Source organism: Ornithorhynchus anatinus, chromosome 18 (genome assembly GCF_004115215.2).
Source record: "Ornithorhynchus anatinus isolate Pmale09 chromosome 18, mOrnAna1.pri.v4, whole genome shotgun sequence".
Lineage (NCBI taxonomy): Eukaryota > Metazoa > Chordata > Mammalia > Monotremata > Ornithorhynchidae > Ornithorhynchus > Ornithorhynchus anatinus.
Window position 1 is genome coordinate 19,076,100 of NC_041745.1, and position 21,915 is coordinate 19,098,014.

The 21,915-nt window shown below is 48.2% G+C and overlaps 1 protein-coding gene across 1 annotated transcript; it reads left to right on the forward strand.

Annotated features, from left to right (window-relative positions):
* Positions 1 to 490: 490 nt before the first annotated feature.
* Positions 491 to 16,739, forward strand: LOC103169177 (zinc-alpha-2-glycoprotein-like). Its single transcript, XM_029046694.2, has 8 exons — positions 491 to 754; positions 9,663 to 9,923; positions 10,712 to 10,981; positions 11,766 to 12,044; positions 13,381 to 13,497; positions 14,861 to 14,893; positions 15,422 to 15,511; positions 16,606 to 16,739. Exons 1-8 carry the CDS (start codon positions 670 to 672, stop codon positions 16,623 to 16,625), a joined length of 1,155 nt encoding a protein of 384 aa, XP_028902527.1. The 5' UTR covers positions 491 to 669; the 3' UTR covers positions 16,626 to 16,739.
* Positions 16,740 to 21,915: the final 5,176 nt, after the last annotated feature.

A 21,915-nucleotide genomic window follows, 5' to 3' on the forward strand; every position in this document is an offset into this window, starting at 1 on the left:
TGTACTAAGCACTTGGAATGTACAATTCGGTAACAGATAGAGACAATCCCTGCCCATTGACAGGCTTGCAGTCTAATCGAAATCTAATCATTTTACAGATGAGGTAACTGAGGCACCGAGAAGTGAAGTGACTTGGCCACAGTCACATGACTGACAAGGTGCAGAGCCAGAATTCGAACCCATGACCTCTGACTCCCAAGCCCGGGCTCTTTCCACTGAGCCACGCTGCTTCTCTAGAAACTAGAAAACTAGGAAAGGACTGGGGGTCACCACAGGCCCAGTTATCCCAGTGGTTATTGCTACTGCTTCTTTATCTGGAACTGGATGCAAACCAGTAGTGAGATCATTTCATGCTCTGAACAGGCCCAGTTTGTCTTCTGCTGTGCGGTCTCCTCTTGCCTGGTGGCAGGGCCAAGCCTGGGGGTGGGGCCTGGGCCAGGGGAGGAGTCAGGCTCCTTGCAGAACATGACTTGCTGCCAGGCTCAGAGAGGGAGGAAGCAGGTGTCTCCCTTAGTGATCGTTATCTGGGGGGCCTGAGCTTGCTGAACCATCGGGCAGCACCAGGACTCTCATCAGCCTCAACCCCGGGCGTCTAGTTGTGGGAGGAGCATCCAGACCCTACAAGCTGGGATTGTGGTTTGGGGCTCAGGGTGGGGCCCAAGGAGAGGGATGAAGTTGTCAAGGAGGTTGGGGTGCCTGGCCTCTTTCTTTTGGCTCCTTCTGAGCTCCCTCTCCCTGCCACAGGCCCTGGAGGGTGAGTCTTGGGGAGCAGGGGGTGAGGATATGGGGGTGCTGGGGTGGGGGGAATGTGTATGTGGTGTTCCAGGTAGCAGGACAGGGAAGAACAGGGAAGGTTCCCCTAGGCAGAGCTGTGGTTCCCTTGGTTCCCAGCATACTGGTCACCCGGCTGACCTGGGACTGAGGTACACTTTGAAATTTCAGCTTTCTTGAGGGTCTCCAAATTTGGAGTTTGGGGGTCAGATTTCAGAGAGAAGTGTGTGGGCTGGTTTGTAGTTGGAGAGAATTGAGGTGAGGTAGGAGGGGGCAAGGTGATTGAGTACTTAAAGTCAATGGTGAGGAGTTTTTGTTTGATGTGGAGTTGGGTGGGCAACCACTTGAGTTTGTGGAGGAGTGGGGAAACATGTCTTGAATGTTTCTGTAGAAAAATGGTCTGGACAGCAGAGTGAAATATGGTCTGGAGGGGAGAGAGGCAGGAGGCTGGTAAGTCAGCAAGGAGGCTGTTACAGGAATCAAAGAGGGAGGGGAAATACCATAATTACTGTAAGTGATTGTATTAACATGGAAGCAGTTTGGATGGAGAGGAAAAGGTGGGTTTTAGTGATGTTGTAAAGGTGGAACTGACAGGATTTAGTGATGGATTGAATATGTGGATTGAATGAGAGACGAGTCAAGGATGATGCCAAGTTTATGGACTTGTGAGACAGGAAGGACGGTGGTGCCATCTGCAGTGATGGGAGAGTCAGGAGGAGAGAGCAGTGGAACCCAAGTGCCACAGCTGTCCAAGTACCTCAGACTATGGTCAGAATAGAAGAGAGTTGTAACAGACACTGTCCTGCCCCACATGAGGTGCTCAGCCTAATGGGGAAAGGAAAACTAAGTTGGTTGTACCCATTTTACAAATGAAGAAACTAAGGCACAGAGAAGTTAAGTCATATTTGCATAAGAGGCAAATAACAGAGCTGGGGCTGGAAGCCTAAGCCAGACCCTCTGATTTCCAGGCTCATGCTCCCTCTTCCCCTTCCCACTATGACCACACCCCCACAATGGGGCTCAGGGGTTTTTCCAACTTCAAAGGCCCCTCCATTCCTGATTCCACTCCTCATCCTCATCCGGGGAAGCAGCGTGGCTCAGTGGAAAGAACCCGAGTTTGGGAGTCAGAGGTCATGGGTTGGAATCCCGGCTCCACCACTTGTCAGCTGTGTGACTGTGGGCAAGTCACTTCACTTCTCCGTGCCTCAGTTCCCTCATCTGTAAAATGGGGATTAAGACTGTGAGCCTCACGTGGGACAACATGATTACCCTGTATCTACCCCAGCGCTTAGAACAGTGCTTTGCACATAGTAAGCGCTTAACAAATACCAACATTATTATTATTATCCTCAATTGGGTTTAAATGGAAGAACCAGGGCCTGGGAGTTCCCAGACAGAGGGTCTTGAGAGAGGAATGGGATCCCCATTCTCAGAGTTATTATTATTATTATCATGCTTGTTAAGTACCTACTGTGTGGCAAATAATGTAATAAATGCTGGAGTAGATACAAAACAATCAGGTTTTACACCATTCCTGTCCCACATGGGGCTCACAGTTTAAGAAGAAGGAGGATTTATTCCCCATTTTACAGATGAAAAAAGTGAGGCACAGAGAGGTGAAGCGACTTGCCGGAGGTTACACAGCAAGCAAGTTTCAGAGTCAGGATTAGAGCCCAGGTCTGTGCTCTTTCCACTAGGCCACTTAGTGGAAAGTAGTAGGTTGTAGGTATTACACTAAGTTGGTTGGCTCAGAGGCTGAACAAGAGAGAAAACAGCCTGAGGTGGTGAATCCCAATCTTGAGCTCTGCTCTTGCCCTCTCCTCCAGGATGGTTGGGGGAATTCCCCAGCCCCAGTGTTATTCCAGTGGGATGGGATGGGGGCTTGGAGGGAGCTATTTTATTTTGGTGCCACAGTCAGGGAATTCCCAAAAGATGGGAAAATGGTGAATCTCTCTGCGATTGGACTGGAGAAATCCACCAAGACAGGGAAGTGTGGATTCCCCCAGAGGTGGTTAGCAAGGATCCAGCCCGCTATGTGGCCCTCCCTCTGGACCTAGCTGAGCCTCCTCCTTAGACACCACCAGAGAGGAGGAATTGGAGCCAACGAATTCATTCATTCATTCAATAGTATTTATTGAGCGCCTACTATGTGCAGAGCACTGTACTAAGTGTTTGGAGTGTACAATTCGGCAACAGATAGAGACAATCCCTGCCCATTGACAGGCATACAGTCTAATCGAGGGAGGCAGATGGACAAAAACAAGACAACTTAATCACGATAAATAGATGGGCCGGGCCATCACTGTCGGCTGGGGTTATAGTGAGTACACTATAGTGAGTACAGTGAGTTGAGCAGCCCAGATTTGGGGCATTTGTTGTTGCCAGAAAATCTGCTTTTGGAATTTGATGGTGGGTGGTTCACTTTGAGATTTTAAATGAGATGTGTTGTCTAGTCCTTGGATTTTTTTTCATTCCAAAGAATTGACCCCATCAGCTGATTTAAAAAAAAAAAATTGATCCAGCATTAAAAAGGCAATAGCTATTTCACGGATAGACCTTAATGGAAAGAGAGGTTAGTTAATTGTATCATCCTCCCTGATTTTTTATAGCAGACAGCTCAAAAAAACGGAATCACTTTATCATGCCCAAAGCAGATATTTTAGTGAAATTGTTAAACTATATGTGTAAACAGACACGAGGACTGGATTGGATGACTGAAGGACTTGTTGGTGAAATTGTAGCATTCCTGGCATGGGTACCTAAATTACAAATGATCATTGTACCAGGAAAAAAAACAAGCATCACAAAATATAATAACTGGGCCATCTTGGGTGGGACTGAGTGTATGGGTTCATGAGGCTGAGCTCTGGAACCCGGGTTGTGGGGGGCCCAAACATCTCCCGGTATTTACCCGAGCCTTGTGAGCTTCCATTTTTTCAGCCTCCACAAAAGCTGCCTCAAGTGTGGCTGGATGGAGTACTCTTTCCCCCCAATCACTCCCCTCTGCAGCTCTTGGGACAGCAGACTAGAGGCCTTCTGGATTTCAAGACCCAAATCTGTCAATCCTGACTCAGGAAAGACTGGGCTCAGCTTCAGGAAAAAAGGAAGAGAAGAAAGCCCCTGGACCGGTACAGAGGTAGAGGATAGAGACTCACCCACTCCCCTAAACTACAGCCTGAGCAAATGCAGGCTTTCTGCAGCCAATACACCAAGGCTGAGACACAGGGAGAAGGCATAAAGGAAGGGGTACTGGGGATGGGATTGGGTGAGAAGATGCCGAAGACACGGTGCCAGGACTGATACTGGGTGAAAAGGCGTGGAGGGCGGAGATCTGGGGCTGGGTGTGGGCAGCTAAAGGGACAGGGCAACAGGGCTGAGGCCAGGGGAGAAGGCATGGAGGGAGAGGCATCAAGGACTGGGCCTGGGGATGAAGGCGTGGAGGAAGGTATGCTGGGGCTGGGCCCTGGGGAGAAGCGTAACATGGCCAAAACAGAATTCCTTATCTTCCCACCCAAACCTTGTCCTCCCCCTGACATTCTCATCACTGTAGTTGGCACCACCACCCTTCATGTCTCATGTAATCCTCGACTCCTCTCTCTTATTCAGATCCCATATTTAATCCATCACTAAATCCTATTAGTTCCGCCTTCACAACATTGTTAAAATCTTCCCTTTCCTCTCCATCAAATTACTACCACATTAGTTAATTGATTGATTAATTTGTACTTATTGAGCACTTAATGTGTACAGAACACTGTACTAAGTGCTTAGAAAGAACAATACAGCAGTAAAGAGAGACAATAATAATGTTGGTATTTGTTAAGCGCTTACTATGTGCAGAGCACTGTTCTAAGCGCTGGGGTAGATACAGGGTAATCAGATTGTCCCACGTGAGGCTCAAAGTCTTAATCCCCATTTTACAGATGAGATAACTGAGGCACAGAGAAGTGAAGTGACTTGCCCACAGTCACACAGCTAAGTGGCAGAGCTGGTATTCAAACCCAGGACCTCTGATTCCCAAGCCTGGGCTCTTTCCACTGAGCCATGCTGCTTCTATCCCTGCCCACATGGGTTTATGGTCTAGAGCTGGGGAGACAGACTTCAAAACAAGTAAACAGGCATCAGTATAAATAAATTGATTCAATAGTATTTACTGAGCGCTTACTATGTGTAGAGCACTGTACTAAGCACTTGGAATGTACAAATCGGCAACAGATAGAGACAGTCCCTGCCCTTTGACGGACATACAGTCTAATCGAATAAAATAGAATTATAGATGTATACTTATAAGTGCTGTGGGGTGGGGGGTGGGGGAGCCAGTCGAGGAGACATGGAAGAGGGGGTAGCTGAGGAAAAGGGGAAGTCTGGGAAGGCTTCTTTGAGGGGGTGCAGCTTCAGGAGGGCTTTGAAGGGGGAAGAGAGATTGGCAGATATAAGGAGGGAAGGCGTTCCGGGTCAAAGATAGCACGTGAGCCAGGGGTCGGCAGCGGGACAGGCGAGATCGAGGCACAGAGAGAAGGTTACCACCAGAGGAATGGAGTGTGTGGGCTGGGATGTAGGAGAAAAGGGAGGTGAGGTAATACAGTCTCTTGTCCTCTCCTGCCTTGATTATTGTATCAGCCTCCTGGATGACCTCCCAGCGTCCTCTCTCTTCCCATTCCTATCCATACTTCACTCTGCTCTCTGGCTCATTTATCTAGAAAAAGCATTCAGGACATGTTTCCCCACTTCTAAAGAAACCCCAGTGGTTGCCCATCCACCCCCGCATCAAACAAAACTCCTCACCACTGGCTTTAAAACATTCAATCCCCTTACCCCCTCCTACCTCACCTCATTACTCTCCTACTACAACCCAGCCTGCACACTTTGTTCCTCTAATGCTAACCTTCCTATTGTGCCTCAATCTTGTCTATCTCATGCTCTGTGGCCAGAGATAGCGTGCGAGAGCCCTCCTGGACCTCAAGACCCCAGATGTGTGGGAGCCCAAACTTGCTCAGTCCTGACTCAGGAAGCCCTGGATCAATTTCAGGAAGATAGGAAGAGAAGACAGTCCCAGACCTGTAAAGAGGAAGAGGAATGGAGGATCACTCACTCCCCTGCTGAGGGAACCTGGGGAAAATGATCCTGAGTTGTAATGTGCAGTGTGACATACTGTTGATGCTATCACTGCCTGGCTTGGGAGGTTTCCCCTTCTACCATCCCAGGGGCCCCAGAAGAAGGGGCATCTGCCCATCTTCCTGTTCCCCAAGGCCCCAAACCCAGGAGGCCCAGACCCACCGAGGTCCAGCTGTCCCATGGGACCACATGGGCATCACTGCTCCTGGGAAAAGGCCCACCGCTGCCATGGAGGACCCGGGAACCTCCTTGTCAGGGGGAATCGTGGCTGTGGCCAGCAGACCTGGCTGAGTTCTGGCAGACCTGGCTGAGAAATCTGCAGAGCTAAATAGCCTGATACAGCAGGGCAGGGGAATCTGGGCCCCTTGGCAGCTCCCGGCTGTCACCTGCTCAGCCGAGCTAGGGAAGGATGCAATCAGACGGCCCCTCCCTGGGAGAAAGTGTGAAGGGACAAGAGCAGCTGTTCTGCTTACTACTAGGGCCTGCTGCCATAGCCTAGGGGCTGAGGTGGTCCTTGCTCAAAGGACACTTGCAATATGGCAACTCCAATGGGCTAAACCCTGCCTTTCTCTACAGAGGCACCCATGTTTAGTCCAGCAAGGACCTGAAAGTGTCAGAGGAGAGGGAGAAGAAGCCCCAGGAGTATCTTTCCCCTCTTCCTTTCTGTCCCTTTCTCCCTTTTCCCTCTTTCCTCTCCCTACATCCCTCCTTACCTTTTTCATCCCCCTCTTTTTTCTTCCCCATCTCTTTACCTCCATTCCCCCTTTTCTTCATCCCCTTAAAGTCCCACCCACATTAGCTTGCCCCAAAGCTCAAGGTGAGTGTTAATGTCCTTGGATGCTAAGATCAGCTTTGTTAAGCATCTTCATCAGTGATCTCCAAAGTGGAGTGAGCAGTGAAATCTCCATTTGGGCGATGATGGCACCAAACTCATCCAGGTGGTGAATTCTGTGTGGGGAGAGTTAATGTTCATGAAGACCTCAGATGTCTGAGAAACTGAGTTGAAAAATGGTGGGTGAACTTTAACGTGAGCAAGGGCAAGTCAATGCTTCCAGAAACACATAATCCATATTTCAACTCCATGATAATGGGCCCACACCTAAGAGTCTCCACACAGAAAAATGATCTTAGAGTCACTGTGGACTCTCTGAAATCATCAGGCCAATGTACCACAACATTCCAAAGGGCCATGGAATGCTGGAAAGTACTGGGAAAGAATTAGAAATCTAAAGATAGTCGCCCAGAACAGATGGAGACAAGACACAGGCAGGAGAAACATGCTAGACTGACCCAGCATGAGCCAGGGAGAAGTTAAGACCCTGTGATGAGGAGAGAAACACATTGTTCTGAAGTCCCGGGGAGAGTCCTCACCTCACAAGGTGCCCAACCTCTGAATTAATCCACTCACACAGACACTGACTTTTGTGATCTTGGAAAAATCCATTTTGCCTCTAAACCTTTCTCTGTTGTTCTACATTGGCTAACCCTACACTTAATGGGAAATCTACAATCCAGATATTTCTAATCACACTTACCTACTCAGACTCACCTAACTCTTCCCCTCTCCATACTTGTGGGTTTGTGGAGCAGGGCTGGAAATTGAGGAATAAGCAGTACTGAAAAAGATGGGAGATAGAATATATCAATGTATTCATTCATTCAGTCATATTTATTGAGCGCTTACTGTGTGCAGTGCACTGTACTAAGCACTTGGAGAGTACAATTCAGCAACAGAGACATTCTCGGCCCACAGTGGGCCCACAGTCTAGAAGGGGGAGACCGACATCAAAATAAGTAAACAGGCATCAATAAAAATAAATAGACTTATAGATATGTACACATCATTAATAAAATAAATAGAATTATAAACACGTACATTTATACACACAAGTGCTGTGGGGCGGGGAAGGGGTGTAGAGCAGAGGAACCGAGGGGCGGTGATGGGGAGGGGAGGGGGAGCAAAGGAAAAGGGGAGGCTTAGTTTGGGAAGACCTCCTGGAGGAGGTGAGCTTTCAGTAGGGCTTTGAAGGGAGTAAGTGTGCTAGTTTGGTGGATTTGAGAAAGGAGGGCATTCCAGGCCAGAAGTTGGATGTGGGCCAGGGGTTGACGGCGGGACAGGTGAGAGCAAGGCACATTGAGAAGTCTAGCACCAGAGGAGTGTGGAGTATGTGGGCTGTCCTGTAGAAGGCGAGAAGGGAGGTGAGGGAGGAGGGGGCAAGGTGATAGCTTTGAAGCCAATAGTGAGGAGTTTTTGCTTGATATGGAGGTTGTTAAGCAACCACTGGAGATTTTTGAGGAGGGAGGTGACATGCCCAGAATGTTTCTGTAGAAAGAGAAGCGGGGCAGCAGAGTGTGATATAGACTGAAGTGGGGAGAGACAGGAGGTTGGGAGATCAAAAAGAATGCTGATGCAGCAATCCAGTCGGGATAGGATGAGTGATTGTACTAAGGTGGTAGTGGAATGGAGAGAGATGGAGAGGATGGTAGATGATAGATAGATGGCAGATGGAGATGAAAGGGCAGATCTTGGTGATATTATGAAGGTGAGACTGGCAGGTTTTGGTGATTGACTGGATATGTGGGGTGAATGAGAGAGTGGAGCCAAGGGTGACACCAAGGTTGCGGGCTTGTGAGACGGGAAGGATGACTTTCCACAGTGATGGGAAAGTCAGGGAGAGGACTGGGTGTGGGAGGACAGGGTGTGAGAGGGAAGATGAGCTCAGTCTTGGACATGTTGAGTTTTAGGTGGCGGGCAGACATCCAGGTGGAGTTGTCCTGAAGGCAGGAGGAGATGCAAGCCTGGAGGGAGGGAGAACAGGGGAGGAGATGTAGATTTGGGTATCTTATGCGAAGAGATAATAGTTGAAGCCATGGAAACGAATGAGTTCACCAAGGGAGTGAGTATCGGTCAGTCAGCCATTTAATCTGTTTGCCAGTCAATCAATCTTTCAGTCAGTTAGTCATTTCTCCCTCTGCTCTGAATGTTCTATGGGGCAAAGTTGGTATTAGGGGGAGGTATAGAAAGAGGACAAGATATGATTCCTGACTTCAAAAAGCTGAGTCTATTGGGAGAGAAAAGATAAACATCCATATATAGGTATATAACTACATATACTTATATATATTTGCACACACAGTAAACCAGGTGCTCAGGGAGGGACAGAGGAATGATCCAGTTCCTATCCTTGAGGAGCTGACAATCTAATCAGAGAGATAGCACCCACACACATAAGCACACATTTTACAGAGACCTGCAGTGGGTGAAGTGGGCTGGCAGAGAGGAACCTCTGATCACCTGTCCCCTCCCTCAAGGGACAAAAAGTCTGGCCCTTACTGTACAACCAGACTGTCATAGAAAAGTCATTATTATTACTATGTGGAAACCCAATGATTGAAAACATAAAAACCAAGAATGTGACTAGGATAGAGGGTTAATTCCCAGTTATACGCTCTGGTTGTCTGTTCTTTATCCCAAGTCATTTGGGCTTTACAGAGATGGGCACAGAACCTGTGATTTATGGGAGTTGGTCACCTGCAGGACTGGCCCCAGAACTGTTCATCCAGGGAAGCTCCCTCGGGGTCCTGGAATTTTGGCAACGTTTTGAGGGAGGGAAGTGTTAGGGTGGGGCAAAGAGAAGAAGCCAAGAAACTGAACCCAGTATATAGTACTGGAGAGAAGGTAGTGCACTCAGGGATCTGATGTTTGGCTCAGAGTAGAGTTGAAGTGTTAATCTGCACCTGCCTTGTCCGTCTTGCAATGTGTCTCCTCCACACAGAACATCACATCGGGACCTTCTTCTTAACAGCAGTCCGTGGTGCCGATGGCTTCTTTGAGTTGACGGCCGTCATCCTGCTGGATGGGCAGCAGATAGCATCCTACAACAGCACGGATCGGGAGGCAGTTCTCAATTTGAACTGGCTGTACCAAGTGGTGGGCAGGAAGCTGGTCCAGGAGAAGAAGGGAGAGCTGGAGAGCCATGAGAGGAAGTTCCGCTGGCTCCTGGAGAAATGGTCCCGGAACCAGAACCACAGCAGGGGTGAGTGGCCCAGTCTACCGTTGTTTTCTTTCCCTGTTTTCCCTCCCTCAACCTGGAAGGTGGCTAAACCTGATCTGGAAATGATTCCTGGGGGCTGTGAGGGGAGATGAGAGAGCTCATTCCTCCCCAGGGCTCCCTCTGCTCATCCCAGAGAAGAGGAGGAGATGAGGAGGCAGTAGCCTCCAGGGATTTGAGAATGTTTTGTGGCCAGGAATGCCCTGAATGAACCGACCTAAGGAACATGAAACTGTATCCCAAATCCTGAAGGGACCTATAATCTCCAGTGCTTACAGTGCCTGACACATAGTAAGCGCTTAACAAATACCATCATCATCATCATTCATTCTTCCTGGGGTCCTCAGTTCTAGGTTTGCATGGGGCTAGTTCTGCGCATAAAAGCCACCGAGCATACAAGTAATAATAATAATTATGGTATTTTTTAAGCGCTTACTATGTGCAGAGCACTGTTCTAAGCAGTGGGGTAGATACAAGGTAATCAGATTGTCCCACTTGGGGCTCACATTTTTTTTTTAATCCCCATTTTTACAGATGAGGTAACTGAGGCACAGAGAAGTTAAGTAACTGCCCAAGGTCACACAGCAGACAAGTGGCAGAGCTGGGATTAGAACCCACTTGGGGAGCCTAGCCGGGCTGGTGCTGATCCAGACAGAGCTGGGGCCCTGGGAAAATCCATTCAGTGATATTTATTGAGCGCTACTGTGTGCAGTGTGTGGGGGTTGGCCATGGGTGCTCACCAAGGTTCTATTTCTGTTCTCCACCTCCTACAGGGAGCCAAACGGTTCAGGTGATCATGGGTTGTGAGCTGGACAGAGGCGTCCAGGTGGTCTCTCGCTTCAGGTTTGCCTACGAAGGACAGGATGTATTGTGGCTGGATGAGCTGAAGGGGACCTGGGTTTCCACCAAGCTTGCCAAAAAGGAGTTTGGGAATTTCTGGGAGGAGAGAGCCTACCAGTTTCAGATAGCAGAACGTTACAGCAGAGAAGAATGTGCGTTCCTGATGAAGATGGTTCTTCGCTTCTGGCACCTCAGAGTGCACAGTGAGTGCTGACCGTGGTCCAGAAAAGATGTGGATTTGGGTCCTTACCACTTTCCTGCTTTGAGACCCAGGACTGGCCTCCCAACTTTTATCGCTTCCGAGATCACTCATTCACAAAATGGAGAGATTCCCCCCTGCCCTTCCCCGTCGCTCTTTGTCTCTCCCCCCTCCCTCCCAAGTGATAGTGTTTTTCACTTTTAATGTGGACACCCAGATTTGCAGGGTTCAGGACCAGGGTTCAGGGCCCGCTTCCATTAACAATTAAGACAAGAACTTTTTTGTGTTCCAGGCTTGTGTTCCCCAAGCTTATTGTAGTGCCACCATCCCATGACTCTGGGTTTCAGAAATTTTCCATGCTTGGGAAGCATCTGGAGTTCAGCTAGCCAGACCCACTCCCCAAGGCCTGACTGCTGGGGTTTGGAGCGATGGCAAATGCTGCGTTTGTTCCCTTCAACTTTTCTGGGGGAAAAAATTCCTTCTCCTCAATTCCTATGAATGCTAATGTGGAGAACTTGCTCTTCTTGGCTCAGGAGGCAAGTTCTTCCTTCCTTCCCCTTTGCTAAAAATTTCCCTTGTCATTTACTGTGTATCAGCTGTTGGTGGATGATTGACATCCTGTGCAAAACAGCTTTTCCTCTGGTCCCGGGAAATGAGCAGTTTTCCTGCTCTGGAATTCATTGGGCCTGGTCCCCTTTTCCATGTTTGGGCCTATACTAGCTTGGATTGTCATGGTCTTCTGACCCATTTGACCTTGTCTCTGCTGCAATCTCTTTTTTCTCCCCCAGCTCCCCCGGAGGTGACTGTAACCCGCCACGATGCAAGGGATGGCAAGGTCATTTTCAGCTGCCTGGCCACTGGCTTCTACCCCAGTTCCATCCTGCTGCGCTGGGTGAAGGATGGAGAGGTGGGGTTGTGGGGGGACGAGAGCTCCAGTGGAACCCTCCCCAATGCCGACTCCTCCTTCTATGTGCGCCAGACCCTGGAAATATGGGGAGAGGCTGGAGATGCCAGCTACGCCTGTGTGGTAGAGCACAGCACCCTGGAAGTGCCCATCTTCTACCCAGGTACCTGCTCCATGGGAAGATGGAAGGAGGGGGTGGTGGGTAGCTGGGCCTCCACTGGAGGCTGTTCTGAGGCTGAACTCCATCAGGAAGGTCACCAGCATGGAGCCCAACTAGCAGTTTTTGCAGGCAGAGGCAATGACTGGGAAAATGCAGAGCCAAAAGGGATGTGGAGAAGAAACTGGCATAGTTGGCACTGAGGAAAACTTTGTGTTAAATCACAGTTGCACAGCATAGGTTGTAGTTCTAATTCACAGGTCAGTTTGTGGAAGTTTGTTGACAGGTTGACAGTATCAAAACCAGGAAAATAGTGTCAAACCATCACAGAAATTTGAGGACCAAGAAAAATCATTTGAATAGAATATAGAGAGTAGAGAGGATAGAGTACATGGGGAGAAATGACCCAAATCCAAATTTTTGCTCTTTTGCCATGGTACCTGATTCAACAGCAACAGGAACTACTGAAAATATCTACGTCTGAGCATATTGACTCATGTACTAGAAGCAAACCACAGGTCATACTCCCAAGAGGATTCTTCTGGGAAATGTAGTCTTTAGGACCAGTAAACCTTGGGGAAGCAGCGTGGCTCAGTGGAAAGAGCCTGGGCTTCGGAGTCAGGGGTCATGGGTTTGACTCCCAGCTCTGCCACTTGTCAGCTGTGTGACTGTGGGCAAGTCACTTAACTTCTCTGTGCCTCAGTTACCTCATCTGCAAAATGGGGATGAAGACTGTGAGCTTCACGTGGGACAACCTGATTACCCTCTATCTACCCCAGCGCTTAGAACAGTGATATGCACATAGTAAGCGCTTAACAAATACCAACATTATTATTATTATTATTATTAATAAACATAAAATTCCAAGGAAGATAGGGGGTTACAGGAGCAAACTTCCTAGGATGATAATGATGGTATTTGTTAAGTGTTAACTTTTGCTAGATGCTGTACTAAGCACTAGGGTGGATGTAAGCCAATCAGATTGGACAGTCCCTGTCCCGCATAAGGTTCACAGTCTTAATCCCCATTTTACAGAAGAGGTAATTAAGACCCAGAGAAGGGAAATGACTTGCCAGAGGCCACACAGCCGACAACAGAGCTGGGATTAGAACCCATGACCTTCTGACTCCCAAGCCTGTGCTCCATCTACTACACTATGCTGCTTCTCAATGCCTCCCTTAGGTAACAGATCTTCCGCCATGGGGTCCCAGACACATCCCATACCTTTGGTTGCTTCTCTACTGACAGTGAGCCCCGTGCAAATGATGGATAAAATGATGAGCAGATTTACTTTGGGCTCAGACTGAGGCAGGGTTCTTCACTGACCTTTAATCCCCTGCAGCCCCCGAGAAGCCTTCATGGCTGATGCCACGGGACCAGGCCCTGGGTTTAGTGGCAGCTGCTGTGCTGGTGCTGAGCCCGGCTGTGGGCATCATCATATGGAAGAAGAAGAAAACAGGTGATGGGTTGGAAAATAGGGGGTCAAATCTTAATCTTAAGGGAGCTGGGGGCAATTGAGTTTAAGGTGGAAGTTGGGAGGAGGGGTAGTCTCAGCTGAGGTGGGTGGAGCGATGGAGTATCCATCAAACCATAGTATTCGCTCAGCACTTATGTGCAGAGCACTGTACTAAGCACTTGGGAGAGTACAATACAAAAGGCATTATCCCTGCCCTCAAGGAATTTACACTCTCACAAGGGAATGAGACAATAAAGCAAATTGCAGGTAGATAAAACTAAAGAGTTTAGAGTTATTTGCATGCGTGCTGGGGTGGGAGGGGCAGGAGGGGTGAATGCATAGGTGATTAGTGGCTTCCAACCTAAGTGCATAGGTAATGCAGAAGGGAGAGAGAGAATAAAGTACAAAAATGAGAGATTAGTCAGGGAAGGCTTCCTGGGGGAGGTGTGATTTTAGTCATTTTAGGTCTTTGAGGATGAGCATGGTCTGGCAGGTGTGAAGCCAAAGGGAGTACCAGGCAATAGTGAGTTCTTGAACAAGAGGTCAGTGGTGTGAGGGACAAGATTGAGGCAAAATTGGTTGAGATTAGAGGATTGAAGTGCTTGGATGAGATTGTAGTAGAAGAGAAGTGAGGTTAGGTAAAGGAAAGAGGGCTGATTGAGTGCTTTAAAGTTGATGGTGAGGAATTTCTGCTTGATACATAGAGGTTTAGATGACCAATGGAGATCTTTGAAAAGTGGGGAGATGGGCAAAGACACTTTGTGAAATGATCCAGACAACAGAGTGAAGTGTGGACTGGAGAGGGGAGAGGCTAGACAAAGGGAGGTCAACGAGGAGGTTGATACAATAGTTGAGACTGGATATGACCAGTGCTTGGCCCAGTGAGGTTACAGTTTGGATGAAGAGAACAGGGCATATTCTGCAGCTGCTGTGATTTGGTGAGTGACTGAATTTGTGAGTGTTAGGTGAAAGAGGAGTAAAGGATAATTCTAGATTGAGGAGCTTCTTTTAGACAGAGAACATATTGGTATTGTCAGTGGTAGAGAGAAAGTCATGGGGAGGATTGAATTTGGGAGGGAAGAAGAATTTTGTTTTGGACTGGTGAAGTTTGAGGTGTCAGCGGGATGTCTATGTAAAGATGTACTGAAAGCAGGAGGAAATTTAAGTAAGATTTTTGCCAGGATTTTCCCAGCAGTGAGATTTGTCAGACCTTTGAATAGCAGCTGAGAAGGTTTTGGTACCTCCTTATCGGGTGGCTTCATCCACGTTGATAGATGGATTGGGTGTGATCTGCCCGGAGGTGGGACTTAGGATGGATGAACTGGTCCCTCTGGCCATATTTATTGTCCTTCTGTTTGTGTTCCAGATGCAGGGGATCAGATCGCTGCTTCTGAGCAGGGTGAGTGTCTGTGGGCAGCAGAGTCCAAAGCGCAGTGCCCCTGACCCATTGTCCCGCAGGAATGGACCCTGCATCCTCACAGGCTGTCTGTGTCTCAAGGGAAAGCAAGAACCCTGAGGCTCATCCCTAAAGCCAAGGCCTCTCCATCCATCTCTTCCCGAGTCTAGCCTGGGAGTCTCTAGAAGTGGTAATAGAGTGCCTGCATTCAGGAGGCTCTTGTACGACATGGGGAGTCCGCACAGGCATACAGACAGCCACGCCCCCAACAGATGGGCAGACATGGAAATGAGAGGAGAGAGTGGAGGAGGAGGATGTTGTCCTGAATGACTCTGATGCATTGGAAAGAAGAGGAAGAATTAGGGAAAGCTTTCTAGAGGAGGAGGCCTTGAGCTGGACTCTATGGAATGATGAAGGAAGGTTGTTGCAGACACAATACCAGCTTGAGCCTGGTATCGGACATGGGAGGGACAGAGGCTGCACTCGGGGTTCAGAGGAGGTCTGGGTCCATGTGCCATTCCTGTTCCACAGAAATGACATCCCCGGATTGTCCTGAAGTGCGTCCTCCAGAGCCGACCAATTCCAGTGTCTCCCTCTCCCCGGATCCTGGCTCAGGAACAGGTCAGAGCCCCCAGCTGGGTAAAAGAGGCAATTGTTAGTGAGACTGTGGGAAGGAAGTGCAGAGTTGGATGGGAATGAGAGATAGGCCCATCATCACCAGCATTATGACCCAAGGGCTCGGTGCAGCAGCAGCCCCAAGGGCCCATGCATTAGTTAACACTGTTAGCGACACACAGAGGATGTACAGTATAATATAGTAATAATAATAATTGTGGTACTCGTTAAGCACTTACTATGTGCCAGGTGCTGTACTAAGCACTGGGGTAGATACAAGCAAATCAAGTTGGACACAGTCCCTCTCCCTCATGGGGCTCAAGGTCTTAATCCCCATTTTAGATGAGATAATTTAGGCACAGAGAAGTGATTTGCCCAAGGTCACACAGCAGACAAGCAGTGGAGCCGGGATTAGAACCCATGACCTTCTGACTCCCAGCCTGTGCTCTATCCACTATGCCATGCTGCTTCTCCGCGATATATATCTCATCTGGGCTCCAGGTGATGTTTGAGGCAATGAGGCTATCTGATAGATAAATCTTAAATCAGAGCATGGGGGGAATTGGAGAGTAGAGAATTGTCCCAATTATCAGTCCTTGTCCCAGTGCCCTCAGGCCACATCATGAGGTCTGAAGGGCTGAGGAAAGGTCAGATCCCTGGGATTTCACAGGAAGTGAGAGGGAGATTGGAAACAGGGTTCCTACCTCCCAGACTCCAATAGACTGGCCCCCTGAAGCTATGGAAGAACCCCAAGGAAGCTGACCAGCAGCGAAGGAGGAAAATGAGACAGGGTCCTATAGGGTCTGTGCCGGCCAAGACCCCACAGCACTTGCCTCCCAGCTGGAAACACCCTGTCAGGGCATCATGGGAGGTAGAAGTGAGGGCCACAGGACTCACAGCTGGATCAGGTCCCTGAGACCTGAGGGCTCTCCCCTGGGTTCTTTCGCCCAGGAAGGAGGATGGCTTTTCCTTGATTGGTGAGGTGCCTCAAAACTGCCCCCTTATAAAGTTTTTTACTACTATTTTACTGATACTATTTTGAGTGTTGAATTTTAACCCATTGTCAGTGTTAATTGTATTATATCCTCATTTTTCTGTAGGGGTGTCCTCTGCCTCCTAGACTGGGAGCACCTTTTGGGCTGCGCCTGGATCTTCACTGATTTTGCTGTCCAAATCTACCACAGTGCTTTGCCTATTGTAAATGCTGAATAAATGACACTGACAAAAACTTGAATCAAAATAAGAAAATTGATCCTCTCATGCTCCCATTCATCCCAAGGTCACTGTCAGAGCTGGGACTGGTGGTGGAGGAGGATGTTTTCTCCGTCCCATCCAGAATGGCCCAGCCCCCTCTGTAGGGAGCTGTCTAGGAGGGTCCTACTTCAACCTCTTTGTCCCAAGTCCCCATGTGCATGAGTGCACGTTGCATGTGTGTGTGTATGTCTTATTTTGGTTGATCCCTCCCGGGATCAGATGGAAGGACATTGAGAAGCCAGCCCTGCCCCGTGCTCCCTGCAAGGAGTTCTCTCTGTCCGAACTCTTTCTGCACCTAGGATTAGAGTTCCTTTCTGGACAGCCCAGCCACAACTGACAGCAGAGAGTGGCTGCTGGGACACAGTTCTCACTTGTAACACTAGGAAGAACGAAACCTCAGCCACGGCTGCGGAATAGGTCTTAGCCTTCAAGGCAAAGATTGTCCAAATCTGCCAAAAGGAAGAGAACAGACCATAAAAGGACCTTCACCCCCAATCAACCATTGATCCATCCATCTCTCTACAAGCAACTATTCAGTCCAAAGTTGATTTTTATCAATCAATCACTGGTATTTATTGAGAGTTTTTTGAGTAGTGAGAACTGTATTGAGCACTTGGAAGAGTACAGTATAAGGGAGAAAGAAGAAATGGTTTGCCATCTAGTGGGAGAGACAAATATTAAATTAAATTGCAGGTGTTTGGAGGGGCAATTAACTAGAAGGTTAGGTATTTAAGAGCTGAGAAGGTATGGAGTGGATTGCATAGGTGATACTGGAGGAAGGAAGGTAAGGAGATGGAATTTAAAGATTAATCAGGGAAGGCTTCCTGGAGGATATTAATTTTAGTAGGCCACTGAAGATGGAGAGAGTGGTGGCTGTTTTCACAGTTTACTTGTATTCATCCATCTCTTGGCGCAGCAGCAGGGTACAGTGAGACAGAAGGGAAGTGGGGGCATCTGAGACATGGAAGGGGAACGTCTTCCAGAGCCAATCCCCATTTGGCTCCTGTCCATCTGTGCTTTCAATTGATTTACATGTAGCCCTGCAGGGCTAGGAATAGAGCTGGAGCAGAAGCAGGAGCATCTCCCCTTCCAGTTGAAATACTTGTAGTGTTCTGCAGGGCTAGGAGCTGGGCTGGGAGTAGAAGTAGGAGCAGGGTAAAAGTCAGCCATGGTATAAGAAAAAGTCCTGGAGCATGTGTTCTCAGGTGGTTGGGGCATAGGTGGTGGACGTGAGGGGGAAGTGGGGATGTCAGAAGAAGATGGTTGGCAAAGGGTGGGGTGGAGTTGGCACTGTGCCACCTGTTCCCACACTCAGCCCCTGCATTCTACTGTCTGTCACCCTTCGCTGACATATTATGCCTTAGAATGCTGCCTTCCCACTGGGGTGATGGGGCTTGTGGGGCATTCACATTCTGGTTATACCTTTTTCAAAATATTTCATCACTGATGATCAGAAGCAAATCAAAAAGAATCCATGTGCCTCTCCAGAGTGAATGTAATCTAACTATGCCTGCATCCACCCCCTAAGAATTCACTGAGTAAATACTATGTACAGAATACTTCGTTTGGTTCTGGAAGTTTCATGAGGGAGACAGTAGATGAATAGTGAAGAGCAAATAGTTAAAAATGATTGGCCTCAGTGACAAATTGATCAATAGGTAAAATAATCGGCAGCTAAGGTGGTAGCTGGGATGACATGACCAGGAGGGACAAGGAAGGCATCTGAGAACAAGGTTTTGGCTCCTTCCTGGAAACATCTTCCCTGCCCAGTGGAAACAGCAGTCCTGCCTCTCTTCCTGCCTTAGCACTCGTGGAGATGGCTGCCACCCACCATGATGGCCCAAATGGCAGCCTGACCCTCTCCTGCCTGGATACCAGCTTCTACCCCAGCTTCATCCTGCAGTTGCGGCAGGTGAAGGATGGGAAGGAGGGGCTGTGGGGGTCTAGTGCGACCCTCCCCAATGCTCATGGCATATTCTACCTCCACCAGACTCTGGAGATGTGGTCTCCAGCTACCATTGCTGGATGCAGCACAAAATCCTGGGGTACCCTCTGCCTTCTGGGCATGTGCCCTGTGATGGGGAGGGAGAGAAATCCAGTTTTCCTTGGGGCTCTTCTGTTTGGGGTATGAGAGATGACATGTAAACATGTGATTCAGTGACTCCACTGTTCAATAGAAAGATACAATTTGGAAATGGGGCAACACAACCAGAAACATCTTTGTGTATAGAAAGCAGGGACCAAGTGGAAAGAATATAGGCCTGAGGGTCAGAAGACTCTGGAGTTTAATCCTGTTTCTTCCTCTTGCCTCTTTGTGATCATGGGGAAGTCACTTAACATCTTTCTGCATGAGTTTCCCCATCTGTTAAAATAGAAATTAAATACCTATTCTCTCTCTTATTTAGACTGGGAGCCCTATGTAAGGATGTGTCTGTGTCAGAGCTGATGATCTCATATTTACCCTAGTGCTTACTACAGTTTTCAGCGCAGAGGAAGTACTTAAGAAATACCACCATTATTGTAAGTAATCTGGCTGTGTTTAAGAATAAGCAGGAAGGCTTGTCAAACCCCACGGTGGAGGCTTGAGAAAGGTATGAAGTCTCTGACTTCAACCAGAGCAACCTTTTGTAAAATAACCTGTGTCCACCATCCCCAACCAGGGAAGGAGAGATTTAATAATGAATACAAGGTGGTCAAGAGTTACATTGTTAACTACTTTTTTCATGTGTGTTTCTGTGAATTCCGAGGATAGGAGCTGGAGTGGCTTCCAAGTGAGCCGCCATTCTGAGCCAGTGATGTTGTGGTTCACTTTTGGGGTGATTGATGGTCTTATCTCCCCTGCTAGTCTGTAAACTGATTGTGGGCAGGGAAGTGTCTATTAATATATTGTACTCTCCCAAGGGCTTAGTACAGTGCTCTGAACACAGTAAGCATTCAATAAATATGACTGAGTGACAGAGGATGCCAGTCCCCTGCTCTTTCCATTTGGGTTTCAGTTATACCACTGAAGGGTTAGATATTTTGGATCAGCTTTGACTCAACACCTTGTGATGTGAACCCCTATCTTTCCCTGTGGACTAAATCTGGTCAAGTGATTCTTGTGTCATTACCAGCATGTAGGTCAATATTGACCCAGCACCTCGACAAAAATTCCACAACTTTTCCCACTGATTACAACAGCCTCTAGCCTTACTTTTTCATGAAAAAGGATGCATTTTTTGGGAAGCCCTTGACGTCTTACACCCATTTCAGAGCAATCGGATCTGTGTGGGTTTTCAAAGGCTGATGCTGTTCTCTAAGCAATTGAGCTTTCAAACCTTCAGCTCAACCTGCAGGTTCTCCAAGCTGGTCATGTCCAGGGGGTATTGGCTGAGATGTGGCAGAAGGGAAATGGGAAGGGATAGAGAACTTTAGGAGGAGGAGGACAAACAGACACTAGGGATCTCTGGGCTAGATTTTTGGCAAGCACTCCACCTCCTTGCCCCCTCCTACCTCAACTCACTTCTCTCCTTTTACAACCCAGCCTGAACACTTCACTTGTATGGCACTAACCTGCTCACAGTGCCTCAATCTTACCTGTCTTGCCGCCAACCCCTAGCCCACATCCTGCCTCTGGTCTGGAATGCCCTACTTCCTCAAATCCGACAGACAGTTATGGAATGCCCTACTTCCTCAAATCCGACAGACAGTTATTCTTTCCCCCTTCAAAGCCTTATTGAAAGCACATGTCCTCCAAGAGACCATCCCAGACTAAGCCCCACCTTTCCTCATCTCCCACTTCATTCTGCATCACCCTGACTTTGCTCCCTTTGTTCTCCCGACACCCCCCAAGCCCCATAGCATTTATGTACATATCTGTAATTTTATTTATTTGTATTGATGTCTGTCTCCCTTTCCCTCCCCCAGACGGTAAGTTTGTTGTGGGCAGGGAATGTGTCTGTTTATTGTATTGTACTCTCCCAAGTGCACACAGTAAGTGCTCAATGCATACAATGGAATGAATAAATGAGTACTTTCTCATCCACATATCCGTTTTTCCAGTCTCCTCCTCCTTTCTGCAATTAATTTTGTCCTGGATCATAAGCTCCCCAGGGGCAAGGATTGTGTCATCTCACTCTGTACTTTCCCAAGCATTTAATACTGAGTCTACAGTAGGAGCATTTATAAGCATATCCTTATTCTGTGCCATTTCAGCCTCTAGACTGTAAACTCCTTGTGGACAGGGAACAAGACTACCTTCTTTATTGCATTGTTCTTTCTCAAGTGTAACTACCAAATGTAAGATATAGAAGCAGCATGGCCTAGTGGATAGATCAAAAGTCTGGAAGTCAGAGGAGCTGGGTTCTAATCCTGACCACACCACTTGTCTGCCATGTGACTTGGGGTAAGTCACTTCACTTCTCTGTGCCTCAGTTACCTAATCTGTAAAATGGGGATTAAGACTATGAGTACTATGGGAGACATGGACTGTGTCCAACCTGATTAGCTTGTATCTACCCCAGACCTTAGTACAGTGCCTGGCATGTAGTAAACACTTAACAAATATCATTAAAACAAAAAAGGCTCGGTTGACTGATTGTGCTCAAAGAATACTACTGATTGATTAATGGAGGTAGAAATAAGAGCTGTGAGGCTATTGAAGTGGCTGGAGCCAGTGGGATGACTCTGGGAAGCCTTCCTGGAGGAGGCAGATTTTAAGGACAGTCCAGAAGAAGTTGAGCTCAGATTGTCACTTAGTAAATAGTAGACAGTATAACTGGGAAGACATAGCAGTCAGGGCAAGACCTGGAAGTGAGGGAAGGTGGGCTGATCCAATCGAAGCCACCTCATCTCTCCTTTCTCATTCCCCCTTTTCTCATTTCCCTCCCTGGCTCTCAGGGCTTCAAACAGAGGAAGCCTGCTTCACAGCCATGGTGGGCAATGGCCTGTTAATGGCCATCCTGGTGGACAGACAGCAGTTGATGCCCTAAAACAACACAGTGTGGGAGGTGGTGTCCACCTGAGCTGGCTGTACCAGGCTGTGGGAAGGAAGCTGATCCAGGAAAAGATGCAGGAGCTGGTGAGTTATGAGAAGGACTTCCACTGGGAGTGGAGAATTGGATACACTTCCAAATCTGCAGCAGGGATGAGTGTCAAGACTCCTAGCTCTGGATTCC

Bases quoted from the DNA above. Each gene is read 5' to 3' on its own strand.
- LOC103169177 (XM_029046694.2), top strand. From the start codon at position 670: ATGAAGTTGTCAAGGAGGTTGGGGTGCCTGGCCTCTTTCTTTTGGCTC. The intron at 10,982-11,765 runs GTGAGTGCTGAC...TTTCTCCCCCAG, and splicing joins CTGGCACCTCAGAGTGCACA to CTCCCCCGGAGGTGACTGTA. The intron at 15,512-16,605 runs GTCAGAGCCCCC...ATTTTTCTGTAG, and splicing joins GGATCCTGGCTCAGGAACAG to GGGTGTCCTCTGCCTCCTAG.